At 36.4% G+C, this 21,178-nt stretch overlaps 1 protein-coding gene across 1 annotated transcript; it reads left to right on the top strand.

The window, feature by feature from the left end:
• The first annotated feature begins 1,068 nt into the window (after positions 1-1,068).
• Positions 1,069-19,720, top strand: LOC149794686 (E3 ubiquitin-protein ligase RNF103-like). Its single transcript, XM_089964295.1, has 5 exons — positions 1,069-1,308; positions 2,740-2,874; positions 5,089-5,302; positions 9,795-10,053; positions 13,164-19,720. Exons 2-5 carry the CDS (start codon positions 2,863-2,865, stop codon positions 14,530-14,532), a joined length of 1,854 nt encoding a protein of 617 aa, XP_089820421.1. The 5' UTR covers positions 1,069-1,308; positions 2,740-2,862; the 3' UTR covers positions 14,533-19,720.
• The last annotated feature ends 1,458 nt before the right edge of the window (positions 19,721-21,178 follow it).

Below are 21,178 nucleotides of genomic sequence, written 5' to 3'. Positions count from 1 at the left end.
GTAATGCTAATTCCCATTGTACGTATAGTGCCCCACTTAACTACTTGTACCTTTTTGAACTAAACAGAAGAAATCACTTGAACAAACTCTTCACCATTAATTATTCAGAGTCAGTGAATAATACAGTTAATATTTCCGTGGCCAAAACACAGACAGGATCTCATTTAAAACTGTATAGCATAAATGAACTACACTTCAAAGACTACTGTAGCTCTATACACGAAAGTGGAAATTATTCCCTTGCTACACTTGAACAGCATTATTTAGTGTGGAGGTGCAAATCGGAGGAAGAATATACAAAGCTGTTTAAACATTTCATGTCCGATAACAAACGCAACGAAAGCATCTTACATCCAATCAAGCGACGGAAAATACTGTTAGACCTAAAGCAGCATTCTCTCCACTGCGCATGTTTTCAATGCAAACAACTTCATTTTACTTACGTCTCTCTCAAAAGTACACAATAACTGGTGAGCCCCCCACTGTAAAAAAATTAAAGAAAAATAAAATTCCAAAAAAGATGACATTCTTGTTGGTTTAGTAATCCGACTTCAACATATGAGATTATGGTATAACGGTACCAACTGTACATCCCCAGGTGGGCGGAGCTGAAGGTGAAGGGTGTATTCAGAAATAAACAACACTAGCTGTGATTGGTGCATTATGTAAGAGTTGTACTTTCTGTTAGGCTTAAGAAAAAGTTAAGCCTCTTGGCAACATGTGAGATTATTTTAATTCATATCTAGATCATATTTTGTATTTTTTTAATGATTTTTTTAAAATGTGGTACACATGGTTGAAAATGTCTGTTGTGACTAGATAACTCTTACCCATGTCTAGTTTCAGCAGAGTTATCTCTCTTAAATGGAATCGAGTACTTCGTTTTGTCCTTGTCAAATTGACAATCTAACATTGTTCTCTATGACAGCTTGTTACATGCATGCTGTGATAGGATAGAAAGTATATTTATTTTAGAAAACATTAGCACTGAGGTCCATGCAAAAACAATTGGTACCGTGATACCTTATGTGTCGACTTTACGGAAATGGCCGAGCGATGTTCCGATTGAAAATATCACTTGACTTTCCTGTTGACTCTTCCGCTGCCGAAAATAGAGTTCTTCTGGGATTCTGTAACCTTACGCAAACATTACACACAAAAGAGTGTTATTAATAGAAGGAATTTGTAACTTTGCGTTTTATTTACAACTATATAGTAATTTCGTTAATTTTATTGGTCCGAAAGGTTCAAAGAAGCGTCAGAGTTTGACATTTCGCGCGGAAGCAAACATGACTGACGTGTCCTGAGGTAGGGCAACTTTTAGATTGTGCATTTTAAAGCTTATTTACTTTTCCTACTCCTTTCAAGATTAGAAATAAGATTTCACTTCTTAGACCGACTGAATACATAAACTTTTACAATGGTTTAGGTTGATTATAATTATGTCATTGGGATGAAATCTACCAGTAAAATCGTCTTGATCAGACTACTGTAGTGTTGTTTTCATGCTACAAAACAAAAATATGACACGTCTTAAATTGTAGGACTAGACTATTGATTTAGACTACTGTGCTTTAATCAGAATATTACTGTTTGGTTTATACTTAAGTATACTTTTCCATCCCACACATTTCGTTGTGAAAAATAAATGTTCTTTAATTTCATTGTTGAACACTGATGCGTGATTGTGGGTTTCGTACAATTTCAGGTCCCAAGTCTCCCAGATCTTAATCACTGTGATTGTGAACCTTTTTGACCATAACTTTTCATGTAAACAATGATTTGTCAGTTTTAAAGTTATTGTGGCCCACATATTTTGGGCACAGCAGAACATATTGGCCACTGGATCCAAGTGCAGTACTGAAAAAATATGGTGGTTGGTTCTGTCACGTTGCAATAATGACTAACGTGACAGTGATTCAGACTCAAATTATCAGGACAGTGGTTTTGTGAAATTAAATGATACGAATTGTCCAGATATAAATATTTTCTTTTGATACCTTTGAATAAAGTAAATTACAAAGTTGCATACAAATTTCCTCCATTAAATTAAGTAAAGGGCACATTTACTTTTTAACTATCCAGTAATACGCCAGGTATCTTAACTATCCAGTAATATGCCAGGTATCTTAACTAACCAGTAATACGCCAGGTATCTTAACTATCTGGTAATATGCCAGGTATCTTAACTATCCAGTTTTACGCCAGGTGTCTTAACTATTGAGTAATAGGCCAGGTATCTTAACTATCCAGTAATATGCCAGGTATCTTAAATATCCAGTAATACACCAGGTATCTTAACTACCCAGTAATATGCCAGGTATCTTAACTAAAATGAATTCAGAAGGAAAGTTCTTGCAGATGTCTTGCCAAATTGGACCTTTGGTTTTCTGCTTAGAACTGCAGGCATAATTTATATGATTACTAAGCACTTAAGGTGCTAAACTAATTTCTGGAAATTTTTTTTTTTTTATCCACAGGGTTGCCAATGATAAAGAGACAGTTCACTGACCAGAAACACATTTTATTGGTGGGGGGGGGCCTAAAGGTTCTCATGATAATGCTCAGAATTGTGTTTTCTTTTAATTAACGTTTGTATATGTAGGTCATATTCAACTTTTTATTAACAGTTACTACAAGATCTTTTTCTTGAGACAATTATTTCAATTTCGACTGCATTTGTTGCTTCTCAAAATGTATTTAAAGCATATGTTTACATTTGTCCATATTGAATTTCAGATGAAGTCCACTGACCATCATATCCAGGACTGTCTTTTGGTCATCATTTTGGTTCCATCCACAACATATATGAAATCCTCTTCATTTGAGACATAAATATTCCTTCATGAAAAAGGAAAAAAAATGTGGTTTAAGGTACTTATATTAAATTTTATTCACTGCAGTCATAACCCTCAGTTTCTAAGGTGAATGTAGGTTTTGGGGAACAGGGAGGTAAAGACCACGATTGTGGGGGTTTGGGGAACATTGAGGTAAAGACCACGTTTATGGGGTTTGGGGAACAGGGAGGTAAAACCACGATTGGGCTTCCTCTAATCAGCAGTTTGCTTATATTATTATATTCAAGGTCATTTTTGTAGATAAGTTTATAGCAGTGATTGAGATTTATTGTTGATTTTGTTATAACTTGACTAAAACACATAAATATAGGATATCTACATTTGTTTTTATAGGTATAAGGAGTTGTTTCATGTGGGAAGTGGAAATATATTGTTACAATTGGGGAATGTCAATGAGTGCCAGCTTGTTCTCAATCATCATGCAGATCATCTTCTCATTCATTGGATGCGGGAGATCATGGGTTCGATCCCCGGCTGAGTCATACCAAACACTTACAGAAATTGTACTAACAGCTGCCTCGCTTGGCGCTCAGCATTAAGAGGTTAGTTTTAGGACTGGTTGGCCTGGTATGTGACGGGGTAGGACATCGTGCTACATGTCTGTGACATGATGCCCCAGTGCTAGACATTACTATAAACTGCCACACTGCTGACATCATAGCAGTATGACTGAAAAATTGTTAAAGCTACGTTAAAAATCCAATTCACACACATACACACATTCTCATTCATCAGTAGTATTGACATGTACAGTTTAAAGTGATGTTGGGCACACAAGCAATTGTCAGATCCACCTGTTGAAATTCTTGAGACACTCTTGGTGAAGCTCCTTTCAGTCTGTTATCAATAATGTGAGAAATTACGTTTCTTATAATCCTGCACACTCGGAGTCTAAGTGAGGATTTTGTTCAGTGACTCATTAAGGAACCACTTAAACCAAGATAGCGTACAAATTCTTACGAAGAATTCAGCACAGGGACCAGAGCATGCGTACTGAAGTCCAGACACAAGAATCATCTGATTGTGTGGCAGTCATATACATAGACATCTTTCAAATCTGTCTTCTAAAACATCGGACCAAGTAGAAAAATGGTTAATATCAGTCTGTTCAGAAAGTTTGAAGAAAGAAATATGTTGTACATGTATTTCTTTGGTTCTTTCACTTGATTAAAGTGAGGTAAATTTAATCTAGGCAAGTGGTTCAGAGTTTGGGCAATCAAAAACTAGTATGTGGGACTTGTACATTTTTTGAAGCTATGTATTCTGAAACAAGTGGACGAAAGAAAAACTTTTGATACGTCCTGGCATGGCTTCAAGTATTTAAAGACAGTTGAGTAAAATGGTTACATTACTCTACCTGTTAGCAAACAACGAATTGAGTCTTTGGCATGATGTGGAATTGCGCTGAAATGCAGGAGAGAGATGTACAGTCTCATTCATTCTATTCCCGCAAGCATTGTCAGGATGGTGGTATTGAAGATGAAATGAAAGATTTGGACACAAACTATAGATAAGGTGTTGCTACATAAAATTCGGTTGAAGAGGACATCCATCAGACATTTGCTGTATGAAAACTTTCTACTATTTGAACTTGAGACCTTTCTTACTTTATGTTAGATAATTTGTACAGATTTTATGTGTGAGAGCTAGCCAGAATTACCTCAGACCCTTTTTACCTTGTGTTAGATATTTAGACAGATTTGTTGGATGGGAGGTCAGAGTGCAAAAACATGGAATTTACCAAAACCACATACAAGGTTGTTATTTTACCCAGAGGCAAACAAAAAACATGATCTTGTGTCAATCCCTCCCTGTCAGAAGTTGATTAATAGATAATGTAGCATCTGATATTGATTGTAACATAACATCATTTTGATAAGCTAACACATCAATCAGATCCAGAACTTAAGTGTTTACCAAATGGATCCCGTAAGCAGCTGTATCTGGTGTTTTATTTATGTTTGTAATAGACTACTTATTGACTTCAGGCAGATATATGGTTATCATAGCTTGCATAATTTTTCTAGCCTCATGATAAAGAAACATCTATGCCACTACTGAGTGGTTTCAGTGAATTCCATGCTTCAATTAAACCATCAATTTGCCCTCGCAGTAAGAGGAAGTAATTTCACTTATATCAGTCATAATGTGATAACAATAGTTAATGACTATTGCTAATTTAATTTGGTAATTTTACCGGCATTATTTGTATTTATATTTTTGTTGGTAGGTGGTGTTGCTGCTTATTTACCTGTGTGTGTTGTTCATCTTTGCCCGACTGATTGAGGTACTGGTTTGGCATGAGCAGGGTCGTCTGACACATCGTCTCCTGGACCCCATGGCTCTCTCTGTCTTAAAACTGAAGGCTCTTCTGGAACAGAGAGGTGTTAACTATAACAGCTTGGTGGAGAAGCAAGAGCTCACTGAGCTGGTAGAAGCCTCAGGTAAAACACTGAGCTGGTAGAAGCCTCAGGTAAAACACCGAGCTGGTAGAAGCCTCAGGTAAAACACTGAGCTGGTAGAAGCCTCAGGTGAAAGACTGCAGTCTGTCTATGTTCTTTTCATGCATATATCTAATTGCATGTATTGTCACAGAAGTCTGAGTAAAGTGTTTAAAATGGTACCTTCAAAATTATATGATTTGTGTGGCTTTTAGATCATGGGTTTGCTTTGACTCTTTTAAACAAGGGTCTAAGCAATCAGAAAATTGCCAATATTATCGTTGGGCTTGTATTTTGTCTTTGGATACAATACCCAATCATAATACCTTAGGAGTATCTGCACTAATTTGTAGGTCCAGCCATCACAAAGTTAACTTACAGCTATACAAGCTAAAGTTGTCTGCCCACATAGGTGGGAGTTAGACTATAATGATCTCCCCATAGATATAGGGACTGGTGCCAAAACCTGCCCATGATAAAGTTATTGTTTCCACTAGTGTTAAGAAGCATGCTGTTCAGAGACCATAAAAAACTCCAGTATTAAATGATAATTTCCACAATACTGAGTTGAAGGAATTTCTTGCAAAAGGGGAGTATATTCCATCTATATTTCTAACTATTCCTTGCTCATTTATTTCTGACACAACGTGTTTCTAGCTTTATTAGAAAAACAACTCCATCATACGAAACATGTCAGTTGCTATTTTACTGGAACCTGTCCCGATCACTAGTGCATTTATTCAGTATTGGCCTATTACATGTTTACAGTTACTGATTAGATAAAGTTATTGACCAGAAATTTTGTGCTGTCACTGGGTGATTATAGACCAGAGGGTCATGTAAGTCATTTCTATAGTTATTTTTATTGTTCACTCTGTCCACTTCGCATTAAGCTAGATGATTCTTGACTAATTTCACCTATGTATGTTATCAATTAGCTACTTGTATTTACAGGTGTCAGCAGTAGGCAGGGAAAAGTGCATCCAGTGCAAGGGGTTTAAACCATAGCACATGGTACAAGGAAACAATAGCTCTGTTAGCTCTGTTCTGCCAAGACCAGACTTATCCATCAGATATAAATTGTTCATGGTCAATTCTGAATCTGATCAAGCATACATTTATATTTGAGGGAACTACTTACTCATTGTGGTCCAATATCGCATGTCTCAGTAGATGAAGTCTGGCACTTACGGTGAAGAATTCATCTAGTATAGTGCCATGATGGACTGATATTACTCTGTGGCTAGTATCATAGTGCATATTATATGTTAGAAAAGTCTTTTGCCACAAAGCAGTCCATGTCTATGATGGATCCCAGTATCTTTACTGATCCAGATCAACCTAATGTTGTCACTGACCAACATCACTGGGCTTGAGGACCGTCTGTCATGACATGTCGGCAGTTTTCTTAAAGTTACAGTGTCACAGTCTGCATGGATTTGGAGTATGGTCAACTAGGGCTGTCAAAAATCACGAAAAACCAACCTGGGCACCCGTTGCGAAATTTAACGAGTACCCGGGTACCCGTTAGCACAAGAATGACATGTACAACCGTAGCCCAACTAATTGTTATCCCCATTTCTTTAATATTTTATATGGCGATAGAGGCTAACCGTGTAATGCACTACTCGGTCTGATGCGTCCGCACCGATGTAGCTGCAAATGATCTGACCGCACGCTATTAATTAATAAATTTATTTAGAATGACCTTTGTACACAGATGGTAGGTATAATCCAACTTTTAATGATCACTGTGATCAGCCGCGTTAAATCCTTTAGAACACTCACTTTTTTTTAAAGTATAAGTCCTTGTTAGAACAGACCACGTTTATTCATCGGCTTTTGACCGCAGATTTGAATTACCCACGCATGCATGTAAAGCAGCTTTACCACATGTCAAGAGTAATGCGTTAGAACCGTCTTTGTGTGTGTGTGTGTGTGTGTGTGTGTGTGTGTACGAAGATTTCAAGGTGTCTAGGTGATAATTGTTCTTAATATAAATTGTGGGATTTCTTCGACATGTGTGTTCGGAAATCAAAGGTATCCATCTGGATTTCATTAAAAGAGCACGCAATGTACCGATCATTTAGCACCCACAATCAATAGTTATCGTCTACAAAGAGGTTTATTACCTGTAGAACAATGCTATGTTTTAACCTTGGTATATAATGCCTCGGGGATAACGGTTTGTCCTGTTGCACAATGCCAATGAATTTTATTAATCCAAACAGACTCTCTGATGTATTGTTTATTTATATTAAGCGGGGATCTGGTTTCTAATTAAAGCCATAGCTGTCACACCTGTTTGAAGTGGTTGGCAAGTGTGGCGATTTATTTTTACGGGTACCCGCGTTTACGTTTCAATACCTGGGTTTTTCAATACGGTCGGGTACCCGGGTACCCGAGTACCCGTTGACAGCCCTACTTGATTGTCAATAGGCCTTTCTTAATTACACTACATGAGTGTCTACAGGCCTTTCTTAATTACACGGCATGAGTGTCTATAGGCCTTTCTTAATTACACTACATGAGTGTCTATAGGCCTTTCTTAATTACATGACATGAGTGTCTATAGGCGTTTCTTAATTACACAACATGAGTATGTATAGGCTTTTCTTTTCATAGCAATCCAATTCAAACAAAGAATACTAGAAAGGTATTCCAGACAGAAAACCTAGCTATCAGCAGAGAACTTTTGTATGGTTTGGAGCAGAAACACTATGTTGGTACTGAGAAGTTAGTCCCAAACTTTGTTTGGTAGGCTTGATGCTTGACAGCATCACGTGTACCTTCATCTACTGCATGTTGGTATTACTCATTTGTCCTGACACGTTCAAGTGTCCTTAATTTCGCCAACATTGTGTTGAGGTTTGGCCATGTGTACAGTAACGGAACAAGTTGAGTCAACACGGGTACAATGCTTGAAACAAAATTGTAAACAAACAATACTATTAATTCCGTTTGATTGTTTTTAATCCTTGGCTCCATCAGATTTTTGTTCATTCAGTGCAAGATTTCTGATTTCTAAGGGAATCACAAAATCATGTCCACTACAAGATTTTCTGGGGGATTCTCACAATCTGGCACTCAACAACACTGCATGTTGTTGAATATTCTGTCAGCAAATTGTTTACCAATCATCTGGGGGGCCGAGTGGTCTAAAGCGCTCTCCGTTATGGATCATTGCCATCTCACCTCTGTCTGCGTGGGTTTGAGTCTCGGATTCAGCCAATGTGGGTACGTGAGAAAGCTTGCCAATAGCTTCTCGTGGGTCGGTGGTTATTTCCTTGGTTTTCCCAGGTTTTTCCTCCACCATTAATACTGCCGCCATGTATAGCCTATCGTGTGCTGAAAAATGGCATTAAACCCTACAACAACAACAACAACCAATCATCTGGTTTCAAAACTAGTAGGATATTTGATGAGTCTATGGGTCCAGAATCCTTTCAAACTACATGTGGATTTGCAAATAAGTCCTAAGAATTTTGAGTCACAACTAAAGATGAAGATAAGGGATTGGTGTTGTGAAAAACAAGGTGGAAAATACTCAGCAAGTTAGTAAAATGGAACAGTTATTTTTGTTGTCAATTTAGATCTGTATTTCAGCAGATGTCATGTGTTTTCATAGCAGAGCCAACAAAATGTATGGAAACTTTACATCCTTTTTAATTTGAAAAATATTTACATTGTTTGAATTTTAGTACTTTCTGTGTTGGTATACACTGTTATGCTTGAAAGAATTTATAAAACATACTCTCAAATGATCCATGTCTTTGCCGTAAAGTCAGTAACATTGAATTTTCATTCATATTTTTTATGGTTCCTATGGTTGGATCACCTCTCTGATCCATGAAATTTTTCAAGTAAGCTCTACTTTTTTTAAACGTCTATCATTTCTGACCATTAGTTAGAGTTCTGCTTTGTCATGTATCCACCCTCGTACACAGTTACTTGTGTGACAAAACCACACAGGACAGTATCAGTATTTTAAGTTGACTCAATAGTATATGCAACAGTTCAGGAAGGGTTACACTGTGTTATACATCCACCCTTGTACACAGTTATTTGTGTCATAAAACCACACAGAGGATAATATCACTATGTTAAACACTCAGATTTTAATAACAGTTTCCATTACTGTGAAGTTAAGGTTGTACAATGTAACACAAGAAGGAAAACAACTCGAGTAATGAGGATAGTGCATATGTATGTAACACAAGAAGGAAAACAACTCGAGTAATGAGGATAGTGCATATGTATGTAACACAAGAAGGAAAACAACTCGAGTAATGAGGATAGTGCATATGTATGTAACACAAGAAGGAAAACAACTCGAGTAATGAGGATAGTGCATATGTATGTAACTTGAGGTAATGGCCATGTCAGTTTATGTTACTGAAGACAATAGCCTTGATGCCATGTGTCATAGAAATGTAATGGACATTGTAACATAGGAGTAGTTCTGAAGTCATAGTCATGTCAATGTATGTTACAGGTGCTGTGACACAAGAAGACCAAGGGGCAGCACTCATGTTACAGGTTGATGATTCCACAGCTCTCATCACAAATTTCAGTGGAGGCACAGACTTTTATGAACAGGTGGAGGATGCAAAGGACAGCATGTGGTTGGTGGAAGTTGTGTCAAGCTCCCATCAACAGCATCTGCTCTCCGATGCCATCTGGAGGGCTGTGAGGAGAAAAGTGGACAAGTTTGGTGTTCGACTGGGTCACTTTGACTGCTCAAAAGACACAAGGTGCGCTATTCTGTTTGTTAATATTTGAAAACTAAAGCATAACTTCACATGACCATCATAAGGCATTGAGACTTAAGCACTGAGCATTCATTTTATGATACCCATCCATTTGCCCCTGCATTCATTTATCCAGTTTACAAGCAACCTGCATTAGTGGCAAGGAAGAAACTTGCTGAATTTGACTCATGGTGTCAGGGAGTAAGGTTAAAGTAAGTAAAAGAAGGAAAACTCTTTCTACACAATTTGTATGACCTTTATAAAACATTATAAATGCTTTACATTTGAGATAAGAAAGACGTACTAAATTTGGGGTCTAAAGGTCATGGTCACAATGATACAAAAGAGAAAAATGGTTTCTACCCTAATTACTGAGTTTGTTATCATCAAATTTTTTCTGTGTGTGAAGCCTTTCATTTGAGACAAGGCACACACTTTTTCCTTTTGGGTTCAAAAGATCATAGGTCAAGGTCACAAGGACCACAAGAGGTTTTGTAGTTCATCTTGACTATGCCTAGCATTTTAGATTTTTACACCTATTGTATACAGCATGTGAGGCAGATTGACAGTTAAGTTAATAAGTCCAAAAGATATGGAAAAGTTTCACTGCTTTAGACAAGAACTATAGGACTCATCATGGCAGATCCTTATGCCTTGTATTGCATTTACTCTTCCCCACACTTCTGGTCATGACCTCCAAATTTATGGCAGTTGTTATGTGTTCTATGAGTGTGGTTAAACCATATTTCTTATTCAAAATATCGCTGTAATTTGGTTTTTACCTTTGACTCCCTCCATATGACCCTAGAAATAATGGGTGTGTCCAAACAGTAATCATGCCAATGCTGGGAGCTCAGGTCAGATACACATGAAATTCATGTTTCATTTAGGGCTTTACTAAGCAGGAAATCCTGCTGAAGCACGAATTATCGAAGTGTTGACCTCCGATGTTTGACACTCTATATGTGGTAAATGCCCATCAAAGCTTTTGGGGTCATTGTTAATTATTGAGTAAACCCATACATGTAACCATCAGTGTTTATTTTGAACCAGAAGAGTAACAAATGGTAACGCAGCAATGTAGCATTCATCGTGTGTTTTGAAGGCAAACTAGAACACGTGAGTGGAGTATCAGCCACAATGTGTACAATCCACAGTGTGTACAATATATGATTCTGAGACTATAATCACTCAAATAGTAAGTAGGGAGGGATGTAGGTGAAATGGTGGCTGTATGTCTTGTCATTTTCCTGCCAAATAAACTGAGAACTCCGATTTGAATTTGCCTTACCTGGTGCTGCCACCTATTCCCCCCCCACCAAGTCAGCTTACTTTCACTGTCAATTGTAAGGTAAAAAGAAGCAGGTCAAAAAGTTGTTCCTAATAGTTATTTGCTTTGTAATCAACTTTTGAGATGGTTTAGTGGCTTGATTAATTGTTATACAAGAATCCTGTCAAAGGTTTGCCTGTGGAAATTTTATGGGTGGTTATCAGATGTTGATACATACCTGTTTTTTATGTTAGGGTCTAAGATAGTTACATAGTAACTTTGCATGATAAAAGGGACAGTTTTCTTGAAGGAAGGGTATTTTTTAACGGGGGCATTATTTTGCATGATAAAGGGGACAGTTTTCTTGAAGGGTATTTTCTAACGGGGGCATTATTTTGCATGATAAAAGGGACAGTTTTCTTGAAGGAAGGGTATTTTCTAACGGGGGCATTATTTTGCATGATAAAAGGGACAGTTTTCTTGAAGGGTATTTTCTAACGGGGGCATTATTTTGCATGATAAAAGGGACAGTTTTCTTGAAGGGTATTTTCTAACAGGGGCATTATTTTGCATGATAAAAGGGACAGTTTTCTTGAAGGGTATTTTCTAACGGGGGCATTATTTTGCATGATAAAAGGGACAGTTTTCTTGAAGGGTATTTTCTAACGGGGGCATTATTTTGCATGATAAAAGGGACAGTTTTCTTGAAGGGTATTTTCTAACGGGGGCATTATTTTGCATGATAAAAGGGACAGTTTTCTTGAAGGGTATTTTCTAACGGGGGCATTATTTTGCCAAAAAGGTCACGGTCTCAATAAAGAAATATAGCATTTAATCTCTTTGGAGTTTGTAACAACAATAGTACATTAATTTTTTTATATTTTATAATAAATAAAATGAAAAAGTAGTTGATAAAATAGAAAGCAGCACAGATTTAAGAAGATAGTTGAGTGATCTGGTGAGAAGTGGCATGTAGGGCTATTGGAGGGGGCTGGGGGATTGAGACAGACACAGCACAAGTTTATTGTGTATTTTACAAAAAATACTTTTCTCAAATGCAGCACATGTACACAGATGCCTACATTGCATTGATATAAAGTAGACAAGTAACCTTATTTTTAACACGTTTTTATTCACCAGGCTATGTTTAAAGTAGGGTCCTTCATTTTTCATGTGTCCTGACTCTCAGTACATTAATCTACTCAAATTTGTGCAGCTGATGCCACTCCACAATCAGATAATGGACACCATTACTAAAAAATAGTTTTTAAAAAATGGATTTCTTTCAGAATCATTTAACAGATATCAACCAAATTTTACAGAAAGCATCCAGGCATGCAGTACTTTCATGTTAATGCAAATTATTTTATTTAATTTTATTAAAGTCTTTGACACCCAAATTTAAATCTTTTGATGCTGGACTTCCCTGTCAGGATTTCTATTGAGAGCACTGGTCCAAAAATTATACACCTTGCAGGTGGTGACCATATCAGCAGCAGATGTACTGAGTATGTTGACCTAGCACTCAGGCAGTTAAGAGTTAGAATTACAGATAGACATCTTGAGGGTATTGCTAATGGCTGGAAATAATTGTAAATTTAGCAAAGAAATTTACTTTGTGAAGATCGCTTTCATGGAAATAACTGTAATCCAATTTGAAATATAGTCAATCATAAACAAGTGAAATATTTTGTCAAATCCATACCTTATTGTTAAAAGAACTCTTGTAAATTTAATGATATTAAGAAGTTTTAATTTACAACATTTTTGTTACTTAATTTGATAGAATATTGTTTGCCTTGCCTAAATTATATCTGATGAATGATGCTTTGTTCTTTTGCAGATACTGTATGAATAAAAAGTGGTTCTCTTCTAGGCTTGTCTTAGCTTTACCAGGAAGTTACCAGAGCAAAGCTAATGTGACACTCTACATGTACCCAGGATCGATTCGAACAGACTCCATATTTGACTGGGTTAGACAGAAGCTTGACCTGAAAATTCATAGCATCGAAAGTTACGATATGTTTCAAACAGACTGGTTAACTTACAAATCTGCATTGAATCCAGAAGTGCGTGCCATTTTCTTTTCCAGCATGGCTACAATTCCAATGTTTTTCTCTGCTCTCAGCGTTAAGTTTCCAGGACGTGTTAAAGTAGGATATGTGAATAGCAAGACTCAACAAGGAAAATATTTGGTACAGAAAGCTAATATTGGAAATTCCACAGCTGCTTACCTTATTATTACTGCTGAGAAGACTTTCTATTATGGTTATAATCGTGGTGAAATTTTGAACTTTCACTGTTTGGAATTTTACTTGAAAACCTTGTACCCCAGTCAAAACGACATGTTTATTTTAAGTATAATCATCACAAATACCTTGGGATTCTTTGAAATTTCGTTAACACCAGGGAGATTAACAACAAAAATTGTTCGACTTTTTTTGTGTATTTTTAAATATAATGTCATGCTTATTTTGTGTTGGATATCACTTCTTGGAATTTATCAGTTGCCACTGGTTGAGACTTTTGTTCTATGGGGTATAAGAGCCATGCGCTTTATTACTGGGACTTTCATATTCTCTGTTATTAGAAAGGACATTATTTTCTATTCAATACATTGGCCATTACTGTTACTCTCATATTTTTCATATTTGACTTTGACTTCTTTTGTATGTAAGAAAATGGGTTATGTCCAACCTTCAGATGCCGAGCATGAGGATTCTGATTGGTGGAATTTTTCCAGTTTGCGAACAGCAGAGTATGGAGAAATATGGTGGGGTTTTAGCTCCCTGCGTCCTTTTGATTCTATTTTCAACCCCACTATGGGAGTTTTTTATCCCCAGGCAGGAAACTCTTTTGATCTGGAAGAGGCCCTGATCCCAAATGGTTACATCAAACAATTGAAGACCTGGAAATACAGCCCCAGCTTGCCTCATGAGGGTGATGATCACGGACATGGTAGATCCTCAGAAGACGTATCTGAGGAGACCAATAATCAGCCAAAGAGTTTCCCAGATTATGGCCAATGTGTGATATGCTTAGAACCCTTTGTAGCAGAAGATCAGCTACTGGGCTTACCGTGTTTTCACAGTTTTCATGAGAAGTGCATACTTGCCTGGTTAATGCTGGACAAGCATTTCTGCCCAGTTTGCCGCTGGCCATCGTACAAACCAAAGTGTCATAATGTGCCTGATGATCTTCACATAGAATAGACAGGATTCTTTCTTAGTGATAAGTTTAACTCTGTATTCCTAAGAATATGGACTATTGTCAGTATGTAACAGTCTTTTGTAGTTATCAATTTAGATCTGTATTCCTAAGAATATTTACTACTTTCAGTGTGGAACAGTCTTTTGTAGTTATCAGTTTGGATCTGTATTCCTAAGGATATTGACTACTGTCAATGTAGAAGTCTTTTGTTGTTATCAATTTAGATCTGTATTCCTAAGAATATTTACTACTGTCAATGTGGAACAGCCTTTTGTAGTTATCAATTTAGATCTGTATTCCTAAGAGTATTGACTACTGTCAAAGTGGAACATTTCTTTATTCAAGGGTTTGTTACTGGAATGATTATTTTGACAAGGATACCATTTTTAAAAATTTAGCAATATAACAAACTTTGCACAAATTTTGCATCAATAGCAATATAAATATACTAGTTATGGCAGCGAGAAAAATGCAAATATTTCAAGTAGTACTGAGGTTAAACTTGTGGAAATTTGCAAAAAGTCATTCCCACTAAAATTGTTTGATTTATAAAAGTTTTTAAATTTATGTTCCTCAATAGTAAAAAGGATTTATTACTTTCGAAATTGTGATGATCGAATGAATTGATAAGACATTAATGTTAAACTTTTTAAATCATTTACAATTTTATCACCGAAATGGAGTTTATGTATAAACAGACAAACAGACTTATCAGACATATTTAATTTGTGTATTAGATTCTCTCCTGATTATTCCAGTAAAACCTACTTAGGACTGAGGGAAGTCATTTATGATGTTGAGTAGTTGCCCATATATGTAATTTAGAATTTTGCATCATTTTCAGACAGACTTTTAAAAATTCAGAGTATCCTGACATATATTTTGTACAAATGCCTTCCATGGGTACCATGTATGTTTAAATGGAGCAGTTCCCAGTTGCATCTGTGCTAAATTCCTTCCATGAGTACCATGTATGTTAAATGGAATTGTCCTCATTTGTGTTTGTACAAATGCCTTCCATGGGTACCATGTATGTTTAAATGGAGCAGTTCCCAGTTGTATCTGTGCTAAATGCCTTCCATGAGTACCATGTATGTTTAAATGGAGCAGTTCCCAGTTGCATCTGTGCTAAATGCCTTCCATGAGTACCATGTATGTTAAATGGAATTGTCCTCATTTATGTTTGTACTAAATGCCATCCCAGGGTACCATGTATGTTTAAATGGAGCAGTTTCCAGTTGTATCTGTACTTAATGCCTTTCCTGGATACCAGGTATGTTAAATGGAATTGTCCTCATATGTGTCTTTACTAAATGCCATCACAGGGTGCCATGTTTGTTTAAATAGAACAGTTCCCAGTTGTATCTGTGTTTAATGCCTTTCCTGGGTACCAAGTATGTTAAATAGAATTGTCCTCATTTGTATTTGTATTAAATGCCATCCCAGGGTACCATACACAGACTCACAATTTTGGTGTGAATTTCACTACTCTTGATAGTGATTTACAGATTCAAACTGCTTGCAAAAAAATCATGCATTCCCAAATTCTCAATTGGCTTAAATCATTAATAAAATAAATTTTATCCCGTTAAGTGCTAGTCAGAACAGCAGCAGTGGCCACTGATATCTATAACAGTCCTGTATTGCTAGTCACAATGTTTGTGGAACTATATCAAGTTATTACAGTTTGCCTTGTAGAAAGCATTGTAAAACTGTCTAAACTATATTTAGAACAGAAGTTTTGCAAATACTTGTAAAGAAAATCAAGCCACAACATCATATCATGACAAATAGTGTGAAGTTTGTGTATATCAGTAAATTTGGCTGCAAACAAATTTATACATGTAATCAGTGTAGACAGTATTTTATTTTTATTTTGGAGTTTTCATATAATGCAGTAGTGACCATCAAAGTGGATGGAGCTAGTGTCGTGGTACAAATTGTCACTAATTGTGTTCAAAATTCACTAAGTTTTATCCCTATTGTCACTAATTGCGAGTCTGGAGGGTTGGCAGCTATGTATGTATGTGTAAATAGAACAATTCTTAGTTGTATCTGTGGGGGGCCCCGAGTGGCCGAGTGGTCTAAAGCGCTCTCCGTCACGGATCACTGCCATCTCACCTCTGTCTGCGTGGGTTCGAGTCTCGGGCTCGGCCAATGTGGATATGTGAGAAAGCTTGCCGGTAGCTTCTCGTGGGTCGGTGGTTCTTTCAGGGGTTTTCCCGGGTTCTTCCTCCACCATTAATACTGGCCGCCATGTATAGCCTATCTTGTGCTGCAAAATGGCGTTAAACCCTATAGCAACAATAGCAAGTTGTATCTGTGCTTAATGTCTTCCCTGGGTACCAAGTATGTTTAAATGGAACAGTCCTCAGTTGTGTTTGTGCTGTTAAGACTGATTATTGTAAACATTTTTGTTCTGTCAATTGAATTCATGGTTCTAACTGCCTAATATTTTAAGCAATCTTCAGACAAATTTAAATTTTCCTGAATGAAACTGACTACCTTTCTTTAATTAATCAATCTTTAAAAGAGTTGACCAGATGCAAACTTCAAGTGTTGCTAATGTGCTTGACCAGTCAGTACATGTTTAAGTGACACACCTTCAGTTTCTTAATCATCCTTCATTATCCTCTAGCAATCATTTAGAAGCATTGTGTTGATAATGGTTAATTGATTTGGTTGATTTATAAAATAAACACATTTAACATGTGATAGCAGTAAAGAGGTGTACCTGGAGTCTTTGTAACTCAGGTGGTAGTAAAAAGCTGTGCATTGAGCCTTTGTAACTTTGATAGTAGTAAAAAGCTATGCCTGTAGCTGCTGTAGCTTGGACAGTAGTATAAAGCTGTGCCTGGAGCCTTTATAACCCAGTAGTACAAATGTTTTGTCTGGAGGCTTTGTAAATTGGACAGTAGTAAAATGCTGTGCCTGGAGCTTTTGTAACTCAGTAGATACCCATACTGATTTGTAGGCAGTTTGAAATTTATTCAGTTCCCAAAGTCTTGTTGAAGTGTACATAAATAACTAATGTGGCTCAAAGTTTGCATTGTCGCTATGATTGGCTGAACATATAAGTAAATGAGTTGATGGAAATCACTATCTGATTTTATTTACCAATAATCCTTTCACAACAGCACAGAAAAATGTACTTCATTGGATCTTTAAATATGTATTTTTACCTAATCATTTCTGTCCATTTTGATTCATTAGGTTCATTGGTGTTTGACAACAAACTGACAGTTTGGCACATAGAAGAGTACATTACTGAGACAACAAGAGTCTGTTGTCTTGTCCAGGCAGATAGTTTGGTAGCTGCTTGGGGTTGAATACAGAGTATATAACAATATTTCTTCACAGATATATCTTTAAACATAAGTGAAGATTCTGTTGTGTAATATATCGTTTGATTCAAAATTGCTATGCATCTTTTGCTATAAATAATTGATCAGATAATCATAACGCCCCATAGATGTTACAATCTCCTAATGGGGGGTGTGTGTGTGGGTAGGCTGTTTATTAGAGCTCAACAATGAAAGATAAAGTTGTTCTTTTGATGTACTCTTATAATGACAACATGTACATTGGGGGAGGCTGCATTAATTAGAGTGGGGGTACTAATCAGAGAATATATGGTACGTGCACAAGTTTACTCTCAAGCTGCGATTCATGTTTGAATTCAAGATCAACACATGTACAATAATTTTTCTGATTGACGCATGCATGATCATGTGAACTCTATGCAGTTCCCCTAGCATGTGCTGATCATGAAATGTGGCCAAAATATTGACCTGATTATCTCCATTTTTATTTAAATATTGACCTAATTATCTAAAATTTTATTTAAATATTGACCTAATTATCTCCGATTTTGTTTTAAAAAATGTGTATAAATAAAAGAATGATTTTGTGATTAAAAAGCTCACAGAAAAATTATTAGGAAGAGCATCAAGTCTGGATACTGTTGCACTTTGTCAAGTGGCTTGTTGTAGGTTTCAATTAAGTGTGACCACATCACTAATTGGCAGAGTTATCTTTCATTTTGTATCAGGTCAATTATTGCATGTATATCCTTCATATCATATTCAGATCAAATAATGAAGATTCACCAATGCTATATTCACTCTTGACCCAAATAACTTACATTGTAGCCAGTGCTATATTCACATTTAACCAGATAACTTAACATTGTATCAAGTGCTATATTCAGTTAACCAAATAGCTTACATTGTATCATGTGCTATGTTTACAGTTAACATAATAACTTAAATTTTATCCAACTTGTATTTAAGCATTTATGCTAGAGATATTTTCCACATTTGATTTCTTCCTTATGATGCTTACACTAAAAGGCTGTATAAACAATTTGCAATAATTACTTGCCTGTTCTTTTTTTGCAGTTTTTTACTCTCCCATTTTTGTGATAAAAGAATATAATTTTGAGTGTAAATTCTTTCACACTAAACATAAATGCATGTGATTTGCATGAATCAAAGATACAGACTCTGTGTAGAAATAAGTGTGCTATCTGATGCAATATCACTATAGAATCATAGTCAGGGTTAGACATGTAACTATGAGTATAGAATCATAGTCAGGGTTAGACATGTACTATGAGTATAGAATGATAGTCAGGGTTAGACATGTACTATGAGTATAGAATTCTACTTAAGGTTAACAAATGGAAATAATTTTGGCATTTAACCCAGTAAAGTACCAAAAAAGAAAGGGTTGTTTTGATAAAAATGCCACATTTAAAAGTTAATAATTTTGGGTTCTACATTTAAGATCACTGTTGCAGTGAATGTTTCCTATAATAATCTTATACCAATACTTGCCAAATGTCAGATTTCATTCAGATGTTTTTTCTTTGGAGTTAAGACTGAACATCAGTATTGTATTGCAATCTTTTGACCATACATTTTGTAGTTTAACATGAAGGATTCATGGTCTCTATCTGCATGTTCTGGATTTCTTTTTGTGTAAATAATGGTTAGAAAAAAGTAGTACAAACCCCTCACTTTAAATTTTTTGATTACATATGAAGTAGCTTCATTTACAAAGGGAAAGGATACAGTCAGTTGTAATGACCATGTCTTGATTAATATAATTTAAACAATCTTGGAAATTGCAGATTATGTTATAGTGTTTGCTGTTCCAATATGTTGAACATTAAATTGAAAGTCTTTATGTTTTTGTCTTTTTATACAACCCCAACTTCCAACTTAGTTAACAGTAATGATTTTATTTATCAGAAAGGGATACAGATCAGATGTCAAGGTGTAGGTGTCTCTATCCACAGGGGTACATATACTTTCAGCTGTGTTTCCATCCACAGGGGTAGAGATCCGACTTTCAGCTCCGTCCATGGGGGGGGGTACATAATAATAATAATAATAATGATGAGGACTTTGTATAGCGCCTAATCTTTAGAAGCTCTATGCGCTTTACAACTTTAGACAACACCTATAAGATAAGAAACATAATAATATTATTACAAAAACAAACAACATGAAATTAGAAAAACATTAAAAAGAATAAAAAACATGCTGAGAATATTTCAGGTAGGAAACAGTAGGTCTTTAAGTTTGTTCTTGCTGTCGAAATAAGTGAGTTTTGAGAGCCCTCTTGAATGTGATCACTGTGTCTTTGTGTCTAAGTTCAGTGGGCAATTCATTCCACGTTGCTGGGCCCTGGTATGCAAAAGAATGCTGTCCATATGACTTTGTTTTCATACTTGGAATAATGAGTATATGATAGTCAGAAGAGGAGCATAAGTATCTTGCTGGTGTGTACACATGAGTGAGGTCAGATAGGTATCTTGGACTAGAGTCCGACAGTGAAATGTAGCGCAGGGAACAAATTTTGTGTTTGATTCTGGATCGAATGGATAGCCAGTGTAGGTTACAGAGCAGCGGGGAGGTGTGCTCAGATCGTGGTACTCTAAGCATGATCCGAGTAGCTGTGTTTAGAACTTTTTGAAGTTTCTGGAGCAGATATTGAGATGAACCAGACAGAATTGAGTTACAATAGTCCAGTCTTGAAAGTACTAATGAACACACAAGTGTTTTAGTGGCATCAACTGAAAGATATTTGCGAATTGAGCTGATGCGTCTCAGCTCAAGATATGCAGCCTTGCATATGTTCATGACATGTTGGTGCAATGTGAGAGTACTGTCCAGAGTAACACCTAGGTTTCATACTGATTGTGTGAATTTAATGTTGGCATTGCTGATATTTATTGTTTTAGGTAAAGGATGTGAATGAGAAAGTCTTTGTGTTGTGATCAGAATGGCCTCAGTTTTATCATCATTCATCTGCAGCTTGTTACAAGTCATCCATGATTTCACATCAGAAATGCACCTCTCTACACCTTGGATGGTAGCATCAACTTCAGTTGGGTGGCTAGTTTTGTATAATTTGCGTGTCATCAGCGTACAATTGATGAGACACTGGATGATGATCTATGACACTTGAGAGCGACTGAGTGTACAGAATGAAGAGAACAGGTCCATCATATCAGACGTTTTGGTGAAGGTGTCTTTATCCACAGGGATACATATCAGGCTTTCAACTGTAAGTGTCTCTATCCAAGGGTTGTACAGATCAGACTTTCATCTCGAAGTGTATCCATCCACAGGGCTACAG

The sequence above is a fragment of the Sinohyriopsis cumingii genome, chromosome 7, assembly GCF_028554795.1.
Source record: "Sinohyriopsis cumingii isolate HCF-2022 chromosome 7, ASM2855479v2, whole genome shotgun sequence".
In the NCBI taxonomy this organism is placed as follows: Eukaryota; Metazoa; Mollusca; class Bivalvia; order Unionida; family Unionidae; genus Sinohyriopsis; species Sinohyriopsis cumingii.
The sequence above is the reverse complement of the archived record's forward strand: the minus strand, read 5'-3'. Positions and strand labels throughout refer to the sequence as shown.